Source organism: Lepidothrix coronata, unplaced genomic scaffold (genome assembly GCF_001604755.1).
Source record: "Lepidothrix coronata isolate B3197 unplaced genomic scaffold, Lepidothrix_coronata-1.0 Scaffold249, whole genome shotgun sequence".
NCBI lineage: Eukaryota > Metazoa > Chordata > Aves > Passeriformes > Pipridae > Lepidothrix > Lepidothrix coronata.
The window spans coordinates 710854-733341 of record NW_016690429.1 but is presented as its reverse complement, the minus strand read 5'-3'; the positions used below and the strand labels follow the sequence as shown (position 1 = coordinate 733341).

Here is a 22488-nt window from a genome sequence, read left to right as displayed (position 1 = left end):
AATGAATTTATGCACTCACCATGAATTTTCCAATGGAGAAGAAATAAATGGAAGCAAGACAGGATTTCTAAAGCAAGAACCTTGCAATTACCTCAGGAATTACGATACTTCATTTCTTCTAATAAAATTCACAGAGATACCAAACACTCCCAATGACTTCACCCTTGTCTCTAACCCAAACAGCTTTTTCATTGAAAGAGAGCCACAGCACATGCAGGTATTCAGACTGTTGGCACACCTTACTGGAATCTCTTGCCTGAAAATCCAGCCATTAACATATGGAGGAATTGGAGCAAGTGCTTCTATTTTTATCATACACCATCTTTTCTGAGTTATCATTTTCCCCGGATTAAAGGTATTTGGCAAAACAGACAGAAAACCATGAATTAGGATCAAGAATTACAGCACAGAGCTTAGCCTTCCCATCAGTGTGATGGTACTGTTTTCTCTGTAGAATCTCATTCAAGTTGTATACTGCACAGTACAAATATTCCTGCAAAAGATGCTCCTGGACAGCACTATCAGGCAGCTCCTATAGGAGGGCAGCCCGGAAAGCCACGAGACAGATCTCCAGGTTCCTGTCTAACACCAGAAGCCAATATTTTTATGGTTTCATTACAACAGGTTTTGTCACTTCACCACAGACATTGCTTCCTTTGCATGTCACAACTGAGATCCTATACCTGCCCAAGGCCCTGCTATTGTGAATCTCTGGACCATACTGAACCACCACAACTACCCAAGGGGACAGGGCTGGGATCCAGACCCACGGGTTCCTGATGCTCAAGAAGAAAACCTGGTCACCAGAAACGCCACATTCCTCCAATGACGATAAAAGCTCAGTGCTTTATCCCACTTCCAAAGGTACCTCCTCAGAGGTACCTCCAAGTGTACCTGCCCTGCCACCCTCCACCAAGTCTGCCAAGAACTCTTTTCTGGGCAGGACACCGACCAGGGTTTTGCCAACAGCAAGGCACTGGGTGCACTAGGACTCCATCCCATCGCACTGACAGCTCTGCCTCATTGTTTCCCCCTTTAGCCATCTGCTTCTCATGTCTTATTCTCAGACTGCAGATCTGCTGTGAAGCAGCCCACCACCTTCCTTCGAGCTCACACAGCACCTACCAGCAGCACAGGACACTGGGTCCCAGCAGGGATCCTTAGTGTTACAGTAGAATAAGTCACAACACACAGAACAAAAGCTGTTTACAGAAGACGTTGTTGTTGGAGCTTCCCAGATATACTGTTGACAAAATAATGTCACATTTCATCATAATTACCCTGATGTGTGCCAACTACAGAGGAGCCCTCTGCAACCAGAACACCTCCAAAGCACCCTGTATCAGTCGTCGGTCTATACTCAAAGCTGCTGAGGAGAAACAAGGTTTATATTCTGATTAATTGTTCAGGATGAAAATATGGGCTCTGACATAATGTAATAGCTATTTTGGCACAACTTTTGAGGAGCATGAGTAAGCAGCCTCTCCTAATTGATGTGCAGATCCTGGAGTGGGTAGTAACTGCATAATAGCTTCATGTTGTCTTCTGAAAGTTAACACAGATGTGAACCCTGTCAAACTAGTCCACAGTTACCAGCAGCAGCTACTCACTGGAAGAATTTAACCCCGTTTCATCCACTATCTACATTTTCTGTCTTCCACGGAAAATGGATTAACACAGGAAGACTTGGACATTACAGCTGCAGTCAATGCAAAGGATTCCAAGCCTCAGGGGTGGCAGGAGGGCTCCAGCAGCCCATCAAAATCCCTCGGCTAAACAAGTTGCCATTCAGCAGCTGAGCAGCCAGAGCAGCCACGTGTGCTGTGAGAGGACAGTCAAGGTGTACTAAAAGAGCTTAGCTTAGTCTGTGGTCAGAGAGGTTTGTGTTAAACCTGCATTACGTGATATTTGCTACAAACCAGGACTTTGCACACAGATAACTACTGCAGCAGAGCTGACAGCAGTAAATTATTAGTCAGAATTAACTAAACTATGCTTGAGCTGTAAGATGATTAGCTCAGTGAGCCAGTATATTTGGGTCATGGTTCCTATGGAGTAAGCATAAAGCTCAAGAAGAGAGAGGCCTGGCAGGTTAACAGAACACTGGCATATGCTTCTCATTCATTTAAGAAATTCAGTATGTCAAGAATCAGTCACAAAGACATCAAACTGGCCTCACTGGTAAAGGTATCTGCTGGCTGTAAGCATGGTACCTGTCACACTTTCTGCTGGAATGCTGATTTTAAGACATTCAACCACATAAAAAGAAACAACCACAGGCCAGCAACCATACAACTCACACATCAGTTTTATCATGTTTTTGTAAGGTCAGCAGTATGGTTTCAAGTTCCCTGTAACCCAACATAACTGCAAGCTGCTACAGCAGGAGGAGTCTTGCCCACAGTCTGGCTCTCAACCCTCCCCTGGGTCGGGTCTTGTAACTGTGTGGCCATAGCACCAGTTAGTTCTGTAAGCAGATGGAAAATTTTTTATTTTGAGCATGTGTGGTCCTTTCCCATTGAATCAGCAAGATAAGCCAACTCTCCTTACAGCCATTTAGCAGCCAGCTCCTTCACAGGACTGTGGCTCAAGGCACAGATGGGCAGGGCCAGACCTTCCAGCAGCAGCCAGAGGAGATCAGGTGGAGCACAAAACCACACCCCGCCTAGTGCAGAGTCCTTCTGCCAGCATTTGTAAGGTGAACTTTTACCCCACATTACTGCCTTGGAAATAAAGTAGCCAAGTAAGTGATAAGAGGCTATTTTTTCCCTTAAATCGCTCAAATGATAGAGAAGACAAAGCCTCTGATTTCACATACCTAAGCTACAGAGGAGATAACTGAAAAAACACCGAACCTCCTGCATCTTTGCCCCTGACATCTACTGAAGTAGACAATGACAAATAATTGATAAAAGTGCACTTCAATATAGGAATGCACATTACAGGGCAAAAGCATGATAGACAGCATTGCTCTGCAATGCTTTTGTGTTCATGTTCATGTTCTGAACTGGAGTTCTTCCACAGTCTCCGATTCCCTGACCAAAAAAAGGTGAGTAATCAACATTTTGCACATGCAATGTTCAGTAGAAAAGGGGAAAGCTGCCCCTTGTCTCTGAGGTCACCCAAAACTCCTGGGCAGCAGAAACTTGTGCAGTTTTCCAGGCTGTTTGAAGGCCTGTACCTTATATCCAAAGGCAAGTCAGCCTGTATGAACTGGTATGATGCCAGCAGTCCATCCCTGAAAAGCACGGGACTTACCAGCTGGCACATACTCCACACACACGTGCAATAAACCTGACACTTTCTGGGGGAAATTAAACACCTCTGCCCTTGCACAGCAGCTCTGCTGCAGCACACAGCTGTACTCAGTGCTGAGAGCAGTTAAACAGTCCTCTTGCCAGAGGAGCTGGGGACTTTTCTTTGTAACAGTAATGTCTGTGGTAGGATGTAAAATATGGGCACTACCAAATAAATCACAAAGACCAGGCCAACTTTTGTGAAGGAACTCTCCTGTCTGCAGGTGTAATTCTCCTTCCATGTACCACCCTTCTGTGCCTCTCTCACAATAAACTCTGCAGAATATCCTGGAGTTTGGGTTCAGTCTTCAGTTCCAGCAGAGAAGGGGATCTCAACTATTAGTCTGTATCACTGAGCTGAACCAGGTGTCCCTCCATCTTTGTACACTCTTCTCCCAACCTCTGCAAATGCCTCACACCTTTTGGAAGCTGTACTGTCGCAGCCATCCCATGCCCAGATTTCACAAAAAGCTGTACAATAAACCTAAGTGCAACAAAAAGTCAGTGTGCAACATTAGAAATCCTGACTCCATTACTAATTCCTAATTTAATTCAGAACATCCCTTAACCATGCAAATGCAGAGGCAAGGCGGTGCCTTCAAAACGCTTTTCATTAAGAACTCAGCATTTAGCACAGCTCCCCATAAACTGCATATAATCAAATTTCTGCACTACCCTGTTTCAGCTTCTCATTACTGCATATCTTTCATGTTTTAATTCACATGACATTAGATTTGCTGCACTAAATGAGCACCTTCTGAACTCCAGAATAAAATGGAGGTTAATTACTAAACCAGATTTTTAAGTGAGAGTAAAACTCTATTAATGCCTAAAGCAATGCTAAACTTGACAACTTAATTGAAGTTAAGCATTACAGAGTTAAACTGCCCCAACAGCTTTATTCAAGCAGCAGCTCACACAGCGAGACCTCCCAGGATCCAGGTGACAGGATTCCTCCTGCTCCAGAATCTTGCATTTCAAGTGAGATACTCCAGTGGCATTTTGTGATGGCCTTGTAAGCAGATGTCCAGAACCTCTCCCCACATCTGCTTCTCACCTGCCTGGAACACACCATTGAGCCTTAGAATAAAGGAGGGAAGACAAAAGCAATGGGGTAAAAAAAGCTCTCACTTCAGGTAGTACACCCAGAGGCAAAAACTACTGTCAAGATCTGCCAACATTCAGCATTCACAGTGTTAATTTTGTCACCAAAGCACCTAACAGCTAACTATGCCATAAGCACACTGAGAGTGCAGCTATTGCTGTCCACTGTTTACCATCCAAAGTCAATCCCATTTACACGGGAAAATCCTGAAAGGACTGCATAAATGTAGACATCATCCTCATCTACTAACCTGAAGTAAGAAGGACCATTGAGTCTACTGGGTCTCAGGTTCATCTGGAGCTTCAAGATGGTATTACATAACCAAGCCTCTTCCCCAGAAAGTGCTACTTTGGGAAACCACCTCTAACTTTCTGCTTGTTTCTCAACAGTTATTGTAAATGCAAAAGGAACAAAGTCTGGAGCAGTAAACATGGTTTATTTTCTACACTTGACGTTATGCTATTGCCAGTCAACTCCAATCATCCAAACATGTCAGAGCTTGAGAATACAGAGAAACAAATGCAGCCTCAGAAAACACAGACTGGAGACTGTAGCATCTCAATATCTGATACCAAGTAAATCAAGTAAGACTGCTATGGCCTAGGACTGGACTCTTACTTGCTATTGGCAGTGTCATTAAAGATTTTTATTTAATTGCTACACTTTTTTTTTACCCTGGAAGAAACCTCTGAAGTAAACTTTTCCAGTCATTCTAGTAAACTTTTCTTTAAGTTAAAGAACATATTTCTGTAAGATCTCTGATTTGCTGGCACTTGAAGCTGCCAAAAGCAATCTGCACAAAACTGAAAAGTAGTCCTAGACAGTCTAGACAAGATCAGTCCCAACTGAAGATCAGATACTCAATTCCATGTGATATTTATTTAATATACCTTGGCTGAAGTGCATTGTATGCTGTCCTGATGAACAGAAACAGCTACAGGCCACAAAAAGGCACTTTGTGCATAGCACACTGAGGAACCGTTTTTAGATTTATCCCAGAGCATGGAATGGCCAAAGTTCATGTTTACTATTTTAGAAGTAATTTCAAATTCAGTGTATGAATTCATAGCAGACAAGTTAGTGCTGGTGCATCAAAGAGCAGGAATATTTTAGTCACAGCCTCGTGGAATTATTATATGTTAAACAGCCAAGATAACATCACGAGCAATGAGCATCTGTCAAATGCTTTGCACAAACAACACCAAGGCATAGTTTTGCAGCACTGGACACAACCTCTGCACTGAAGTGCTTATTAAATGCAACGTTATGTTGAAGGGTGCTTTGCATCCACAGTGGGGAATGGCAGAGTGGAAAACTAGTTTGTGTCAAACAAGACTGAATCAAGAGGAGTAAGAAAACCTTGAGTCATGACTGAAAAGGACACAGAAGTTTTGCCCAAGAGGTCTTTAACTAAACCTGTACAATCCACTGCTTTTAGGGCAAATCCCAACAGTTTAGATAAGAAACGTAACCCCCTGTCTTACTTCAAAAAGCAAAGCTGAACGAGTGTAATTTGTGCAGCCACCTGCATACTCCACACTGGGATACAGAAGTCAGAAAACAGTCTATGTGTAACTCAGAAAAACCCTGCCAAAACACAAACAAAAAACCCCACACTTTTTTTTTTACTGTGAGGGTCCAATACTGGAACAGGTCACCCAGAGAAATTATGAAGCCTCTGTCTTTGAAGATACTCAAAACCCAACGTGACGTACCTCTGAGTCACTACTCAACGATGAGCAATGGAGCTGGACAAGATGATCTCCAGAGGTGTCACCTCAATGACTCTGTGAGCCTGTAAAGCCACCGGGAAAAACTTCAGAATGTTGGAAATAACCCTATTCCAAACCTTCAGATCCTGCCCATGTGACACCCAGTAGCAGACTTGACAGCATTGTGGTTGGCTTTGAGAACAGCCCAGTTTGGATCCAGAAAGCTGTGGTCACATCCAGCTCCTTTTCCAGAGGAGCCACAAAAGCACTTGCTATCACAGTAGGCAAACACACATGTGAGGGCTAAAGGAACTGTTCTTCGTGATATAAGCACATGCAAATCTAAATACTCATCTCAAACGATATCATCAGGACATCAGAAATAAATGGGCAGTTAAGTCTTTTGGGAGAAAAACAACAAAAAACCCAGCTGATAGTGCTCATCCTCTGCTAAATAGACTATACGGAAAGTCAGTTAATTCTGCATCTCATGTTGAAAAGATTATGCATTTATCTTCTTCTAGTGGGATTTTTTACTTTTCTGAGTAGTATTTCAATGAAAGTGGAACATATTAAAAGCACAGTGTCGGGCTCAGAAGTACATCAGATTTAACAGCCTGCCATATGCTGAACACTCTTCTCCCAATCCAACAACACGGATTTCAGCTCAAACCAAGAGCTGAAACCAAAGCACAGTCTCAAGCAGCACAGTTCACATGTTTAAGGCCTGCTGGATCAGGGTAGAGCTCTCTTGTGTTCAAATCTGCAAGTACAAAACCAACTGAATTATTAAGTATTCTGAAATAAAGACTATATGGAAGTGTTGTGTTGCACAGAGGTCTAATCAAGGTAGATCTTTAAACATATGCTTAACTTCAGCTGGCATTTAATGGTGATCTCTTTCAAAATAGCCTCAGCCTGAACACTGGATGCTTCCTCAGCTTGCAGCTCCCACTACACCAAGGATTTAAAGTACATTTGGGGGGGAGGACAGACAATGTAGGCATTTGCTCAGGAAGAATGCTTTTGGGAGATACTACATATTATTTTAATATTTCAATTACTTTTACAACCTCAGACAAGCCCAAATTGTTTCTAAAATTCCAGCACAAAGACACCTCCCTGAATTTTAGCTCAAATTCTCATCTTCATCTAAAAAAGATGCCAGGGAACAGAAAAGAGCTTGTTCCCAAAAACTTCGATAAAATTCAGTCAAATTGTCCAGATGATTTTCATTCCACAGCAAATACCAAACCAGCAGTTTGCATAGCATAGCATTTTGTAAATACAAAATAAAGAGAAAACAACACACAAGTGGAAAGTGCAAATGCTGAGCCCATTATATTTTTGTTCCAGCAGAAATGCAGCACAATCAATACCATCTTGCAGTTCTAGAGCACCCATCTTTCTGCTGCCAGGGGCGCTCTGCAGCTCCAAGTGCCACCAAATAAATTGCACACGGCTCCTAGTGCAACGACTAATTTTTTCTGTGCTACATGCAGAAAGGAGGAATTGCATTCCCACCACCAAACCCCCAAAACCCAGCATTCCCTATAGCACAAGAAGCCAAACAGCACCTACTGAATAACTCATGTACTTTGGATGACTCTGCAAGCAGCCAAATTTAGCAAATTTGCTATTTTCTCCACAGCATAGCCTGATTCTGTGGCTCTTTAAATACAGGGGAAACTGTCTTAGATTAAACAGTGATTAGAGATTTAGAATTTCAAGAGCTGTGAAAGTCCTTGCCACAAAACACGAACCCACTGAAAAGAGACAAGGACAGATACTGCAATTTTCTATGCTGTGCTATTTAATAAATCTCAATGCAAAGGAACTAAATTACAGATGGGAAACAAGCATCACACAATAATATGACAACATCTGAAATCATTCAAATCCACCACCAGCAGAATCAGAAAACTGATCAGAAAGATCAGCAAAAGATGAGCCATGAAAAAAAATATCTCTCCAGTTACAGATGGATTCATCCTTTTTCCATGGCATCTCATGGCATCTCACTAAAATGCTTCATAGCAACGGGACAGGAGTTATACCCTGGCAGGGGAGGATACTAATAGCCACATAAACCTGGAGCCCAGAGTACACCTCAAAAACAATAGGAGAAAACAGGCAAGTGAGCAAACCCAGAACTTAAACTGAGTTTCTTAAACTGTAAGAAATCACTAAAGCATTTCTTCTGTAGGTCATTAATGTTTTTCCACGTGGTGCTACTGGTTTCCCTCATCATCCAGCCAGGAGGGCAGAGACAAGACCATTGCCAGGCCCTGCTGAACGTTGCACCACTTGCAGTCCTTGCAGAGAGCAGGACCTGTCAGCGTCCATGTGTCCCTGTCTCTGTGCCTACCCAAAATAGCTGCCCAGAAGAAGCTCTGGGTATGAAAATGGAGGGATCACCTGCTGATGAAGCCACCATCAAGGTGCTCCAGCTCACTGTAAGAGCCACGTTTTCTCACCTGCCTCCTTTCACAGAGCTGGTGCCCAGCGCGACGCTCGGCACAGCATTCGGGAACACAGGATCACTGGACCTGTTCCTCTGCAGGTCTATTTATAGTCTCAAGTGGTGCTGCAAGGAAAAAGCTCAAATGGTCAACATTTTCAAAGAGCAAGTACCTAAAGATCCCCACTGAGAGCCAAGAACACACCTGCCAGATCAGAGCAAGAGACCACTGAACACACAGAGGAGGGAAGTTTTGTCCTGTGGAGATCGTGGTACCCCAGCACAACTCTCAGAAGCACCTTCATTAGTAAGGCTAAGTGAGGGATAATTAACCCTCCTCCGTGAACAAGGACTCCTTTGGAAAGAGAACAATTACTGCCTGCTCAGAGGAATCTCTCCCAGATGCTGTAAGGAGGTTGATTCCCTTGGGAAATACCAAAAAGGTTCCAAGACCCTCCTTGGCTCTGCAAATGTGCAGCAGCACCAGGCCCCTTCCATCCAGCCCTGTTTTTGTTGCAGGGGCAGCTTCACGACCTTTGAGAACCTCAAACAGGCAGATCCATTTCAGGATTTTCTACATTACTCAACACACTCAAAAATCACAAAGTCCTTGGTGGTCCACAGCATCTTCAGGGCTCACAGCTCCTACAGCACAGCTTTGTGCAGCATCAAAAGCTGCATTAGCTGGGAACCAAATTATCACTTGCAGAATAGTTTTGCAATTAGATTGAAACTGTAAATTATGCAACAAGCTAAATCAAAAAACAAGTTTATGATACAGACGTAATCTTATTTCATCCCCTGCCTTACTCACATTACTCCTTTGTAACTCACTTCTACACAGATTCAAGCTTCTCTTGCTGTACCATAAATGATTTCACATTCCTAAAAATTTAAGCATTCCTAAGAAATAATATATACTTGTCGTCACTCTTAATATCCACCTTTGTCTGAAGCTTCCTCACCAACATACACCACTCTCAGAGGCCTTTTGGCCATGAGAGTTCCTATCACTCTTCAAATTCCGTGCCTTCCTGCAACAGTTCAGGACTCTCTGGTTCCCAGAACTCTAAAGACTTCCTCCCTTCATCCAACCATCTCTGCCCCAAATATCACCACTCTTATTTCAAGCAGGTCCCCATATTTCATGCTGTGACCTCAACTACAGAGATTTGGAAAACTAATTTTTGAGAAACAGATGGAGCTGAAAACTACCTAATTTCTGAGCACATCTTACTTGCCTCCTGGTAGAGCTGTTCCACTTTGTACAAGGAGCTATTTTCTGGAGGAGGGTGAGAACCATCCCATGCAAATACTCACTCCCTTGTGTTACACCAAGTCACTCCTGCCCCTATCAGGCTCAATCAATACTATACAAGGCAAAACGGAGTGGCTTCAGCAAAAAAGACACCTCAAAGAAGTTTATTGGTTTGGGCACTCCAAAGGATGGTGGGCACTTTCAATCCTGTGTCTTGAGCCACAGTCAGGATTGGAACTCCAAACTTCTATGCGCTGAGTGGATTAAGCTGGGGTAGGGGGATGTCACACTACCTGCTCTTCCTCATTTCTGTAAGAGCACACCTGCCTTGGGCACGTCACTCTGAGGAGGGTTTAGCAACAGCTCACCTAGAACCAACAACCAAATCTTCAAGGGACAGCGTTTGGCACCAACACCAGCCTCTTGCACCCTTCCCTGCCTGACTCAGCCAATCCCCCACTCCACAGGCCGGTGCTCACAAGCCTTCTCTGAATCCACCTTTCCCTCATGGAACCCAGACAACCACCTCATGTTTGCTTTATTTTTTAAATTCCACTAGGCAGCAGAACACATAAAAATGAGATGATGCAACGCTAAACCCAAAGCTCCCCTAATGAATACAGCCCTAAGTGTCCAACAGGATGTGACAGGTGGACAGGCAGGCGAGCCGAGCGGGGGATGAGGTCACGAAATGAGCAGTTTGCACAGCACACTACTAATCTTAAATTCCAAACTCATTATGCACAAGCCCAACAAACAAAGGAGCAGCTTAACAGATTTACAATGTACCTTCTCCAAGGGTGGAATAATTATTTATCAGATAGCAACCTTCGTGTTACAACAGCAGTAAATAAATAAATGGTCTCAGCAACTCTTCTGAGCCATGCCTGTGGCTTCGCTGGACAGACTGACATCTGGGATGTGCCTTTAGCTGCCTGAGCTTGGATAGAATTGTAAATATTTGGTACAAATAAAAGAAAGCCTGCTAGATAGAGCAGAAACCCAAACACAGCAGTTAATGGCATCCCAGGGGACACAATGCAAGAGACCCACACCCCCCTGAACTCCTTCCAGCTTTCAATGAACAGCCCATAGGAGTTTTTTTCCCTTTGCTTTTCTGTAAGATCATTCCCTCCTGCAAGTGTACACATGTCAATATTATTCTGATTTCATTCTCTCAGGTTGCAACTGTTATTTATCCAGGCTGAAGTTCACAAACATTATAGAAGGAGTTTGTATTCCTAATTTGGCTTTACAGCTGCATATTATCATGCAGAGACACATCCAGAAAAAGCATTTCCAAAGTCATACTTTATACAATACTTTATTTAGATAAAGCCCAAAGAATCTTGAAAGGAAATAGTAAATGTGCACAAAACATGCTCAGCCAGGCTCTCCCACTCAGATATCTCAATGATCCTTTTCCATCTCTATGACATTATTCCAACCTCCCAGTTAAGCTCCAGGACCACATGTCCCTGTTGCCCACATTCCCAATCTCTCCCCATCTGACAGCTTCCAAAGTCTGGTCCCATCTTCTCACCCTGAAACAGTTCCCAACCGATTTACCTCCAATTCCAAGTTTTCTAGCTAGCTGCTTCTCCTCCAGAAAGGATCACACTAATTCCTATTTTCTTCATGTGTTTACATGTTACCACAGGATGCCTGGCAGTAAGGTTAGTAACAATCATTGAATGTTCCCATCTCCATTCTACCAAGCATCCTTCATTTGGGACAATCCAGTTGTTCCCACTTCCTACTACTTTTCTCAGATCTCCAGATCCCAAAGTCTCTGCCCTTTGAGGTTTCCCCCATTCATTCTGCAGTTTGTGTTGTCACATACTTGCAAAGAAGAGAAGCAGTGTCTCAGCATTTGGGTTACAGGCTATATATTATGTTATCATAGTGCTGCTTTAAACACATTAAACTTGGCAAGCTTCCAGCACCTAAATACCTCAAAGATGATCAACATCTTTTCAGGAACCCAAAATACTAATATATTCACCTGAATTTCCTCAGAATTCACCACAAATAAACTCTTTAATGCAACAGTAGGCCAAACCAGGCACATAATCCTTGCATGCAAAGATGGCTTTTGTAGGTTTGAACAGATACAAATGTCCTTCCAACCCTCCAAAACTTCAGTGGTCTCTTCACAATCAGTCTCACAAGATGGTCTGAGAAGAGCAGACCCCCAGCATGCTCCACCCAGCCACACCAGCCTGAACAGAAGGTCCAGGTGGGTCTGTGCCCACTTTGTGTCAGAAGAGCAGCACAAACAGAGGTGCAACGTACCTGTGCCTCTAGATCACCGTTTTTGGGGGAGCGGTTAAGAAGGATGAATCCAGTTCTTCCCAGAGGTGGGAACAGCTGCATCGTCTCCAGTGCAGCTGCTTCCCTCAGCCGTAATGTCCCTATGAAATACCAACTGCAGGACTGGTCTCCAGCCACCTGACACCGTACCTGTGGTGTTCTAGAGCGAGAGAAAAAGGGTCTGAAAAAAAGGCATTTGGCTGTTCTCAATGCTCATTTCTGCAAGCAACACAGAATTCATAAACTCCACATCTGCAGATGTATGTCTGCCTGCATTGTAAAGGAATAATCTTCATGGGAACTGATTTAAAAAAAAAAAAAAAAAACTTGTTTACTGTTAGAGGCTGTTAATTACAACATTAAAATACTAGCCCGAACCCTACATTACACTTGCATTCTGTTTTACATAGCAGTATACGTAACAATCATCACAGCAAGCAACTCTGTTGGCTCATGCTAGAAGAAGTAATTATATATCACAGGAACACATTTTTGCCCTTCAACCTGCCAGTCCAGTCCATGCAGCAGCTGCGAGCAGCAGGTCAGGGTGGGGGGAGCCTACAGAGCGTTTCTACATAATCACCACTGAAGAAAAAAAGCTAAAAACCACCAGCCCCTGGCTTGCATGCTTGGCAGAAAGCTGCTAACACAAACATTACAGCAGCCCTTGCAGCAGAGATGTTACCAGAAAAAATGAGCTCGATCCAAAGGCACTATTAGAGGTTGAAGTATTAGCTAGAAGTTGTACTGCAAGCCTTCCTTAGCAATTTTCACCATTTTTGTGCTTGTACCAGTGATACACTATCCTCTTGCACTTGGACACTACAATGACCTCTGTGAAACACTTATTCTCTGGTGAAGCCCACAGACATCAACGACTGGGGCCTATGCAAGTCACAAATTGAAATTCTGGGCAAAGATACTGGGACAGAGCCTTTCAAAAGGCATCCAAAACTGCAAGTGCCTACCCACAGAGAGCAGATCCTTGGGGTGCCTAACACTGAAAACAGCATGGAACTTCTACCTTGCACATGGGCTGGAGAACAGGCTTGATCTTTCAAGACTTAGGTTCCAGTGAGCCTGAGTATTTCAATCTTGACACTCAAAGCAGCTTCAGTTCTGCAACAGCTGTTGCAGACGAAGCAGTTGCATTGTTATATCATGAATATGTAACAATATTCCCTTTCCCCGTGCTGTTTTTTTCCCCAGTATGAAATGAAGTGTAAAACTACAAACAAGCCACTAGTTGTGCTGTTACTGTTTAACTAGAGAAAATTTTAAAAAAAAAAAAAGAAAAATCACAGTTCTAATATGATATGATAGTGATGCAACAGTTAACTGTCCAGCAAAATCTGCTATGCTATGCTGCTTAATCATGTTGTCTTCATTCCAGCAAAAAATTATAAAGACAGTGTATTTTTCCCCAAACAAAAACATCACAGTCAGTACATTTCAAAAACTTTTTGAATCCAAAATAGAACAAGACAGACAATAATGGCCAAGAGCCTGACCAGTTTAATGGAAGTTGGACTCTCATTTTGTTCTCAACACCAAAAGAGCAGATCGTTCTCGGAAGACAATTAAAAGCCAACACACAATTTCAACTTTTTTAGCAGAAAAGTAAACAGAAAATTACTCCTTCTGTTTCATTTTCAAAGTCTTAAAGTATGTTGCTTTGGAAAGCAAATCTAGAAACAGGAGGACTGCATAGTTAAGTGTCAGAACGGGTGTCTCCTGTACCCTCATTTTTAAGCAGTTGTACAGATTTTTTCCCATTAAACTTTTAATCATAGAACGTGGTAAGAGGCTGAATTTGTTTGTAAAACAGCACATCTGCAAGTCTCCTCTGCTCCCGCTTCCCAGTTTTCTTCTAGATCCCGACCAAACCGTACAGCAGGAATTAGTCATGCTGCCTACCACCGTGCTGGGAAGGACCTCTGGTGCATTGCCCTAAGTGCCAAAAAAAAGCATACACAGTGCAAAAAAGGCTCTGCAATAACTTGTTAATGACAATGGGTAAGTTCACAGCAGCCCCAAAAATTCTAGACCAGCAGCTTGTGAAATTACCTCCACCACAGGTGGGGAAATGAGCAGTACCAGGGGCAGCCCAGCTATCCATCAACAGGGCTGCACAGTCTTATTTTCAGCCATTTAAGAGACAGAATATATTGATTCAAATTATCACCTGGATTCTGTAAATCAATAACAGGATAGGGAAGCCTCCTGCTCACCAGAAAGGTATGGATTTATTTCAAGCAGAGCGCATATGTACTTACACACAACTAACGCAGCCAGCAGTCTGATAAATAAAAAGAAAACACATGTGCTTGCTAAAAGATGCACAGTCAGTGCAGTCAGCTCGGCCTCAAAATATCTGTGCCCTCTCTGATCAGCTTGGCAGCCAAACAAAACCCTCCCGAGGAAAGCAGGCCAGGGAAGCAAAAAGGTGACGCTCAATAGTTCGTATCAAAGCAAATGCTGAACTGAATTTCATGGGCTATTTCTGTTTCCTTGCTAAATAGCAAAGGCCTACTGCAAATAACAGAGTGAGAGTTTTGCAGGAGAGAAAAGGTCACCCAGGATCTCTCACCATGGAAAATGCTCTGCTACAGACATGGAGCAGCACCAGCTCCCTGTGTAAAGAAACATACGGAAATACCACTTATTGTCTCCACATGTTTATACAATCGACACTCCAATTGCAGCCTTTTCTTTTAAGACTGTTTTCAGAAATAAAAAAGTACAAAAAGATGTGGCGAGGGTTTCCTTCCCAGTGAAGCGAATTTGAGGTGCAGAATAAACATGGAATTATTGACTCACTCACAAAAATGTTACCGGAGAGATTTCAGAGACATACTTTTGGCTTAGCTCTACTCTCACTGACGTTGGCTAAGACTTTTACCACTGATTTCAGGCAGTGCTAGCCTACGTAGCACTTTAAGCTCAGCTATTATTACCTTTCAGTTTAAAATACGTAATGTTCCTCTGTAACAGACGGAAAAATATTTCAGGAACTTTTTAAATCTGTTCCTCCAAGATACATTTTTATTTTTTTTTTAATCACACTGAGACGCGGTTCCTGGATGCAAGAACATGTGACCTGTTCTAAATAAAGGATATTTTCCACTTCTTGCACAACTGGAACAGATATAAGCAGTAGCTTGAACAAACTGCATTGCAGAACCCAACCAGAATATAAAACACTTGAATAAGATCCATAAATAGCAGTAATATGAAAAGACTACCTCCAATAGGCACAAACTCAATGTTAAGCCTAATGTAATCAAGTTCAAATTCAATCACGCTGCAAAGTTCATTTACAAAATTAAATTTGATCATCTGCAGGCTAAGGCACTAAGGCACTTTAGAAGAATCCTCTTTGGCTCCAGAGTAAGCCCACGTTTCAAAAATGTGTGCCTCTTTGGTGAAATTATTATTTCCTCAATAATCACTGTGTATTAAAAGGGAAGTTTTAACTAAATCAAGACTTCAGTGTTTAGCACAGCACTAGAAAAGAGGAAAAAACCAAAAAGGAGTGCTTTATAGAGGATTCTAAATGGATAGAGATAAGGCACTGGCTGATATAAGTAAAATATTGAAGGTTTGCAAGAAAAAAAAGGTCTTTGGACAGTAGGAATGATGAGAATTTTATAAAGACATCACTGCTTTAACAATGACAAACTCTACATCTCAATGCCATTGCTCATAAAACAAAAATAAGCTGCCTAAGAAACTATCATGCAAATTAAATGCATTTCCTAGTATTTTTTCCACTAAAAATACTTCAGTAACTACATCATTTGGGTGCTTTTTAACCAGTCTGAAAATACAGGCAACAGAAAAGGGCACAAATAGCAGTAATTTACCTGCAGGCTTTATTAAGAGCAAGGCAGTAAATTACAACAATCAACAATAATTTGCTGGCGAGGTCTCACAGACAATCCAAGTGGGCACACATTGCAGAGAACAAAAAAATACAGAGAAAAATCAATCGAATATAGAATTTTTTTGCTGCATTTGGCGCACCTGGGTTAGTTCAGATTGCCCTGTGCAGAGGCAGGCTGTACAGTCTTCATCTCCAGATACCAGTATGATACCCAAAACATCCCTACAGTAAGTCAAATGATTTAAAGAATCTACATTAGCAATATGACAGATGTAATTTAAGCCTCCAGCACCCTGCTGACTGCGTGCAGACATGTCAGTATCTGTGTTTACTTTTGGTAATAAAACTCCATCGATTTCATTGTACATTGCTTGTACCAGGAAAGAAATCTTATTTGCTTGTTCATTACACAAACACATACATATTTAAGTGTAGGTACTTATAGATTAAAACTATTATCTCTTGTGAATACGGCAGGAGAGGAATAAAGTATGAATATGAGGGGAAAAAAACAGATCTCATTGTCTTACTGGCTAGTCTTAAAGTCCAGTTTCTTCCCACAGTGAAAAGTGACTCTGGAGAAACCAAAGCAACTGAAACATCATCTCAGTTTTCAAAGAGATTCAACCATGGCAAATTCCAGAGAACCCTTGAATGTAGGTAGGGCTTTGCCCAAGGAGCCAACTTCTGATGAGTTGTAGGGGTTTGGGAAATACGGGTGGAACTGATCTATCTCAGCCCCATGTATTCCTTCCATCCCCTGTGATTAAAGCTTTTGCTGGGCTTACATTTTAACTTGGCCTCTAGCACTCAATTGTGGCTTGGCCCGAGTTAGTACAGTATTTACTGCAAAAACCTTTTATTATTGGACCCCTTGTGGCTTTGGATTGCAGACTCGAATTATGAAATAGGGATGGAGTAACTGTGAGGGCACACTGGAGAGGAGAAACATTTAACTGGATGTCATGTATTGGAAAACAAGCAATCTGGGAGAAAGCGAATAGGAGAGTTTCACTGAGTGAAGGACAACAATATCAGCAGGGCTGAGTTAAACTGGGCAACAAAAATGTTTTTTCTTGGTTCAAAGCACTGACATTCTTACCTGTTTCTAAGTGGGATGGATTTTCTCTGTACTCACAATTTCAGCTGCTATGGTAAGCCAAGGGTGCTTCTCACCTCTTATAGTTACAAGATCAGAGAAAGCCCTGAATGTTGCTAGGAAATCAGCAGTTCTCACCAGGGAAAAGAGCAGATTGCTGTTTAGACTCAGCTCCTAACATCAGCTCTTGCCTCTGGCTTACTTGCTCCCCAGCCACCTTTCCAGAGCCAGGCTGTGGAGAGGGTAAGAAAGCAATTCCCACGGCCACAGTCCCACAACTACACCACGCTGACCTGCTGCTATTCTACTCACTGCTCTGCAATTACTCCTGATTTACATCCACAAGAGAAAGCAGCAGCGTGATGCTTGATACCCTCGATAATCATCAGTCAGACTGGTTTCAGGCCTCAGCAAAGCTGAAGGACTACAGAAGTCCTCTCAGATATGATCATGAAGCAAACAGGTTTGTGAGCAACTTCTGCCTCCTGTTATCATCAAGCTTTATCAGCCTGGCTGCAGGGACAGGTTTATACGGACCCAGCAGGGCCCTTGACTCCTTTGCATCTTCATCTCCCACAAGACCAGGAAGACAACTGAGACTCTACCTTGAGGTAAGAGCTGTACGTGAGCTGGGCAGGCTCCATGCTGAGGTTAACATGTCAGTACACTGTCTGCCAGAAAAACCATGGATTAGTATTCCACCCTCAGGGCTCCCTCTTCTCATAGAAGTGGGTACGTGTGGAGGGACACGAAGCAGAGGGGGGCAAGCTGGTCACTCCCCCTACCCAACATCAGGACAGATGTTGGCCTGAGGCACCAGCAGGCTGTGAGGATGACAGACACAGGGGTCCCCTTAAACCCAAAGGGTGGGCAGTGCTGGCTCTGCAGGAGTATCAAATAAGGATGTACCAGGGAAATTCAGTATAGGGAAATTCAGTATAGGGAAATTTTAAGTGACAACATTTACAAGACAGCCAAATACTCCAGTGTTTCATTACAGAGTTTATTGACATCCCCCTGAGAGAAGAGAACAACACAGTCATACATTCAGGTCCCAGAGCACCAAGTCATAGGAATTAAAAGCAGTTGCAACATCTGTGCAAGGTCAAATGCAGACCTGCCATCTAAGCTCCAATGCAGACTTGCTTTCTATGCTCCACTGCTCACACCAGGAAAGCACAGACAAACTGCTGACTACAAAGTGGACAACCATAAAGGGAGAACTCCTGCACACCAGTTAGAACCTGCAGCTGGTGCAAACAGGGCTCCTGGACCACAGCACAGTTGTCATGACTGCTGCACTCCACTGGCAACACAGGCACTGAACCCAAAGCCCTGTGGGTCTCCCAGCTGCCACCCACCACTGCTGATGAACCCTTCTCTGCACGTTAGCCTGGCCCCCAGCTAATTACCTTGAAAATGGCAACTTCCCTGCATAACCTTGCAGAGCAAAGGAGTTCTGGCAACTTTGGTTTGGCTGGATGGCCCCTTAGCCTGTATATCACCACTACCTGCAACATTCCTCAGCAGTACCATACCTTCAGTGTGAGGCAGGGTTGCTGTGAAGACAGGCCACAGGAGGTGGCCCCAGATTTCCAGCCCTTGTGACAGCGAGAGAATTTTTAACATCTTTTACTACAAGACTTTCAGTGTTTCTAAAACATTCAGAGGATCATCAAAAATTCTCGTATTTACTTTGAAGTGAGTCTGACAGACAGTACAACCTAAAGTCATTCCAGCACAATTTTTTTTTCAATATTTATCTTCTTATTCATTTTTCAACTGCACACGGAGGTACAAAGAGCAGTGTTCAAAATATGAATATAGAGACAGGCTAACAACAGACGTGATTACAAACACAATACACTTTCAGCAATGACCTTATATTCAGCAGAGGAGAGCACTGAGGTGAAATGGAAGGTTCGTTGAATGAAAAAAGAGGAGGGAGAAACGTGCCATCGCTGACAAGGTTGATGTTCAGGGCGCGGGAGAGCACTGACTTTCTTTTTCCAGCACTAGGACGGACAGCGGGTCCCTAACAGCCCACAAGGGAGAGAAACACACACAGAAACCGCCTCATTTCCCTTTACAGACCATATCTACGCGACGCAGCCGCTCCAGATAAGCAAACAGGGTCTATCGCGGCGAAAAAAAAAAAAACCACTCTAGGAAGAAAGTGACCTACCTACCAAAAGTTTCCAATCCCCAAGCAATTGCAAGTAACAAACCTACTCTCAAAGTCAGGGGAGGAAAAAAAAAAAAAAGGAGGAGGGGGAAGAAAAAAAATAAGAAAAAAGCCCACCAAGAACAACCTGAGATGCCACAAGCCCTCGCAACCCCCTCGCAGCTCCGCGCTGGCCCCGCCCGGGGGGTCTCGGCCGCGGCGCTCACCGGGGGCAGGTGCGGCCGGCGGGGGCTGCCCCGGGGACAGCCGGGCCCGCACGGCCAACAATGCCCTTTACATAACGCGGGCCCGGCCCGCCCTCCGCCAACAACGCCGCTATTATGGCAGGAGCGCTCCCGGCCGCCCCGCTGCGCAGCAGCGCCCGCGGGGATGCTCGGCGGGCACCCGCCGCCCCGCTCCGGCCCCGCCGCCCCACCTGCTCTTGAGGGGCTGGCTCTTCAGCTCGTAGTACGTCTTGGGCTCCTCGTGGAACTCCTCGCCCACCTCGAAGTCCGGCACGATCCCCGACTCCGCCTGCATCGTCGCCGCCGCCGCCGCTGCGAGAGGGAGAGACGGGAGGTTACGGCCGCGGCGCCGAGCGAGCCCCGCCGCGCCGCCCGCCCCGCTCGGCTCGGCCCCGCTCACACACAGCGCCGCCGCCCGCCCCGCCTGGGACTTGTAGTCCGCCCCGGGGCCGGCCCGGCCGCCTCCGCCCGCCGCGCACTACAACTCCCGCCGCGCCGCCCGGGAGGGCAGGGCCGCGCCGGGGCCGCCGCTGTCAGCCGGGAGCGCGGGGAGCGCGGCCCGCCCCGTCCATCCCATCCCATCCCATCCCATCCCATCCCGGCCGGGCGCCACCTGCCGCCCCCTCCCTGCCCGCCCCGCCCCCGCCCTGACGTCACGCGGCTCTGACGGCAGAGGTGCCGCGCGTGACGTCACGCTGCCCCGCACACCCCCGGCGGCGGCGAGCGGGGACTCTCCCTCCGCACAGAGCTGCGGGTGTCCCCTACAAGCATAGATTGACAGAACGGTTTGAGTTGGAAGGGACTTTAAAGACCATCTCGTTCCGCCCCCTGCCATGGGTGCACCCTCCCACTAGACCAGATAACTCAGAACTCCATCCAACCCGGCCTTAAACACTTCAAAGGATGGGGCATCCATAACTCCTCTGGGCAACCTCTTCCAGTGCCTTACCACCCTCACAGAAAAGAACTTCCTCCTAATATCCAATCTAAACCTACTCTCTTTTAGCTTGATGCTCAAGGCGTGGGAGAGCATTGACTTTCCAGCACTGGGATGGACAGCAGGTCCCTAACAGACCACAAGGGAGGGAAACACACACAGAGATGGCCTCATTTCCCTTTACAGAGGGATCCCTGGTCTTGTCACTACATTGCTCTTGTAAAAACTCCCTCTCCCATCTTTACTCTAGACTCCCTTCAGGTACTGGAAGGGACCAGCACAAAGGGCTCTTCATCTCCCCTTGGGAACATCTGGCACAGGGTCTCACAGGCAGCAGGTGTCCAGCTGCAAACAACATTCCCATACGGCTGCAGACTCAGGAATCAGCCTTGCCAGGGTTTCAGTCAGAGGGGAGTGGAGTAACTCAGGCAGGGGAGGGTGTGACAGGTTTGAGTGCCAACAGCAGAGATCAACTGATGACAGCGTGGGACATTTATGGTAACTTTCTATGCCAGGTACAAAAGCAATGGGCTTTGAGTCCCAGGACTTTGCACTTTTCCAATTAAGTTCCCAGCACGAGAACCAACAGCTCTAAAAGGCCTCCTTTGAACTTTATCTGTCTTTATAAATAGTCTAAAGCTCATAAACATTGCAAAGAAAGGTGCAGTAAAATGGAACATTTGAAGCCAACTGGGCTTCAGTTATTAGCAGCAGAAATATTTTAATGCCACCTCATCTTCCAGATCGGCTCCTGGCATGGTTAGGATACTAAGAGCAGATAATCTCAGAACACAGGGGTGGGAAGAGCCTCTGCCACACACCATTGTACCCACACAGATGAAAGTCCCAGAGAGAGCTGAGGAGGGAGGGCTGGGCAGGAGGGTGGCAAGGAGGTCTCATCACAGAGGAGTTTGGATGGCGTCAAGGATCAGAGATGCCCTGTGCCTGCTCAGCCCTGTGAGTGATGGGGTTGGTCCCTTCTGGGGTTCAAAGACCCTGGAGGGTCCCCACTCAGGACTTATTAAATGATCCTGTTTGGCCTTTGTTGTTTTCTTCAGTTTGGGGGTTTGGTGCTGCAGGAAGATGGATTTCAGGAATGGGGCTCTGTTTCCACGTTGAGGAGGTTGTGTATCAGCACTGACTCTCAGGAGGTTCCCCTTCACAATCCAGAGAGCAAGAAACCTTCCTCAGCTCTGTCCTGTCTCCTTACTTGCTTCTATTTTTCCACATGTGGGTGACAGGAACTCCCTGTTTCAGAAATGCCATAGGAAATTTGATTCATGGCATTTCCCCAGAGCTTTGACCTCAATAAACAAAGGCACGGCACAACTCAAAGGCCCGGGACATTTGAGGATGCTGTTGGTAACTGATGCCTTAATAATTCTGATGCCATCTTATCACTCCCAGCTAAAATCACACCACTCCTGTTGTGCCAGCAGAGCACCATTAACTCCAACAGACCAGATAAGCCAGAAAAGAGGTTTTTCCACGCATGCTTTTCTCTGTCACAACTGCCGAAGCTGCTCAGGGACTGCTGCACCAGGGACTGCTCACAGTGGGCTGCCAGGACCCCTGCTCATTTCAGGCAATGTGAGATTTAATAAAATAAACACAAGAACTTCAGCTTGGTTTAGAAATTTAAGTCCCAGGTCATTATACAGCTGCCAAACTCAAAGCAATGACTTAATATCAAGAGTTATTGCTTTAATGAATCAGATACAATAAATTGGATAAGGCCCTGAAGAATGTTCTTTTGAGCCCACATTGGCAGATGGCTGGGATGGCTCGACAGAGGAGTAGGCTTGCTAACAGTCCTTTGGGCAAAAAAAAAAGCAACCAACAAACAAACAATTAAAAACAACTTAGAATAAACCCACTGCTAAGCTACATTTATAGCCTCAGCCCCTGTGGGTTAGGAGGTGTTGCTGAGGAACTGTGGTTTCACAAGTGAGGAATCACTCCATGATTTGATGAAGGGAGTAAACAGCAGGACTCATCTCTTTGCAATGACT

The 22488-nt window shown here is 44.8% G+C and overlaps 1 protein-coding gene across 4 annotated transcripts in view; it reads right to left on the bottom strand.

The window, feature by feature from the left end:
• MITF (melanogenesis associated transcription factor) overlaps window positions 1–20168 on the bottom strand; it is a 104182-nt gene extending 84014 nt beyond the window's left edge. Inside the window, exons 1-2 of one of the 4 annotated variants that reach the window (XM_017835142.1) lie at window positions 20153–20168; window positions 19731–19851 (exon numbers count right to left, since the gene is read on the bottom strand). In XM_017835142.1, coding sequence (XP_017690631.1) covers window positions 19731–19834 — 104 coding nt within the window. In that variant the 5' untranslated portion in view covers window positions 19835–19851; window positions 20153–20168. Of the gene's footprint in view, window positions 1–12127; window positions 12268–19730; window positions 19898–20152 lie in introns of those variants that run through there. The other 3 variants (XM_017835145.1, XM_017835143.1, XM_017835144.1) reach the window with 3 other exon arrangements.
• Between the last annotated feature and the right edge of the window lie 2320 nt (window positions 20169–22488).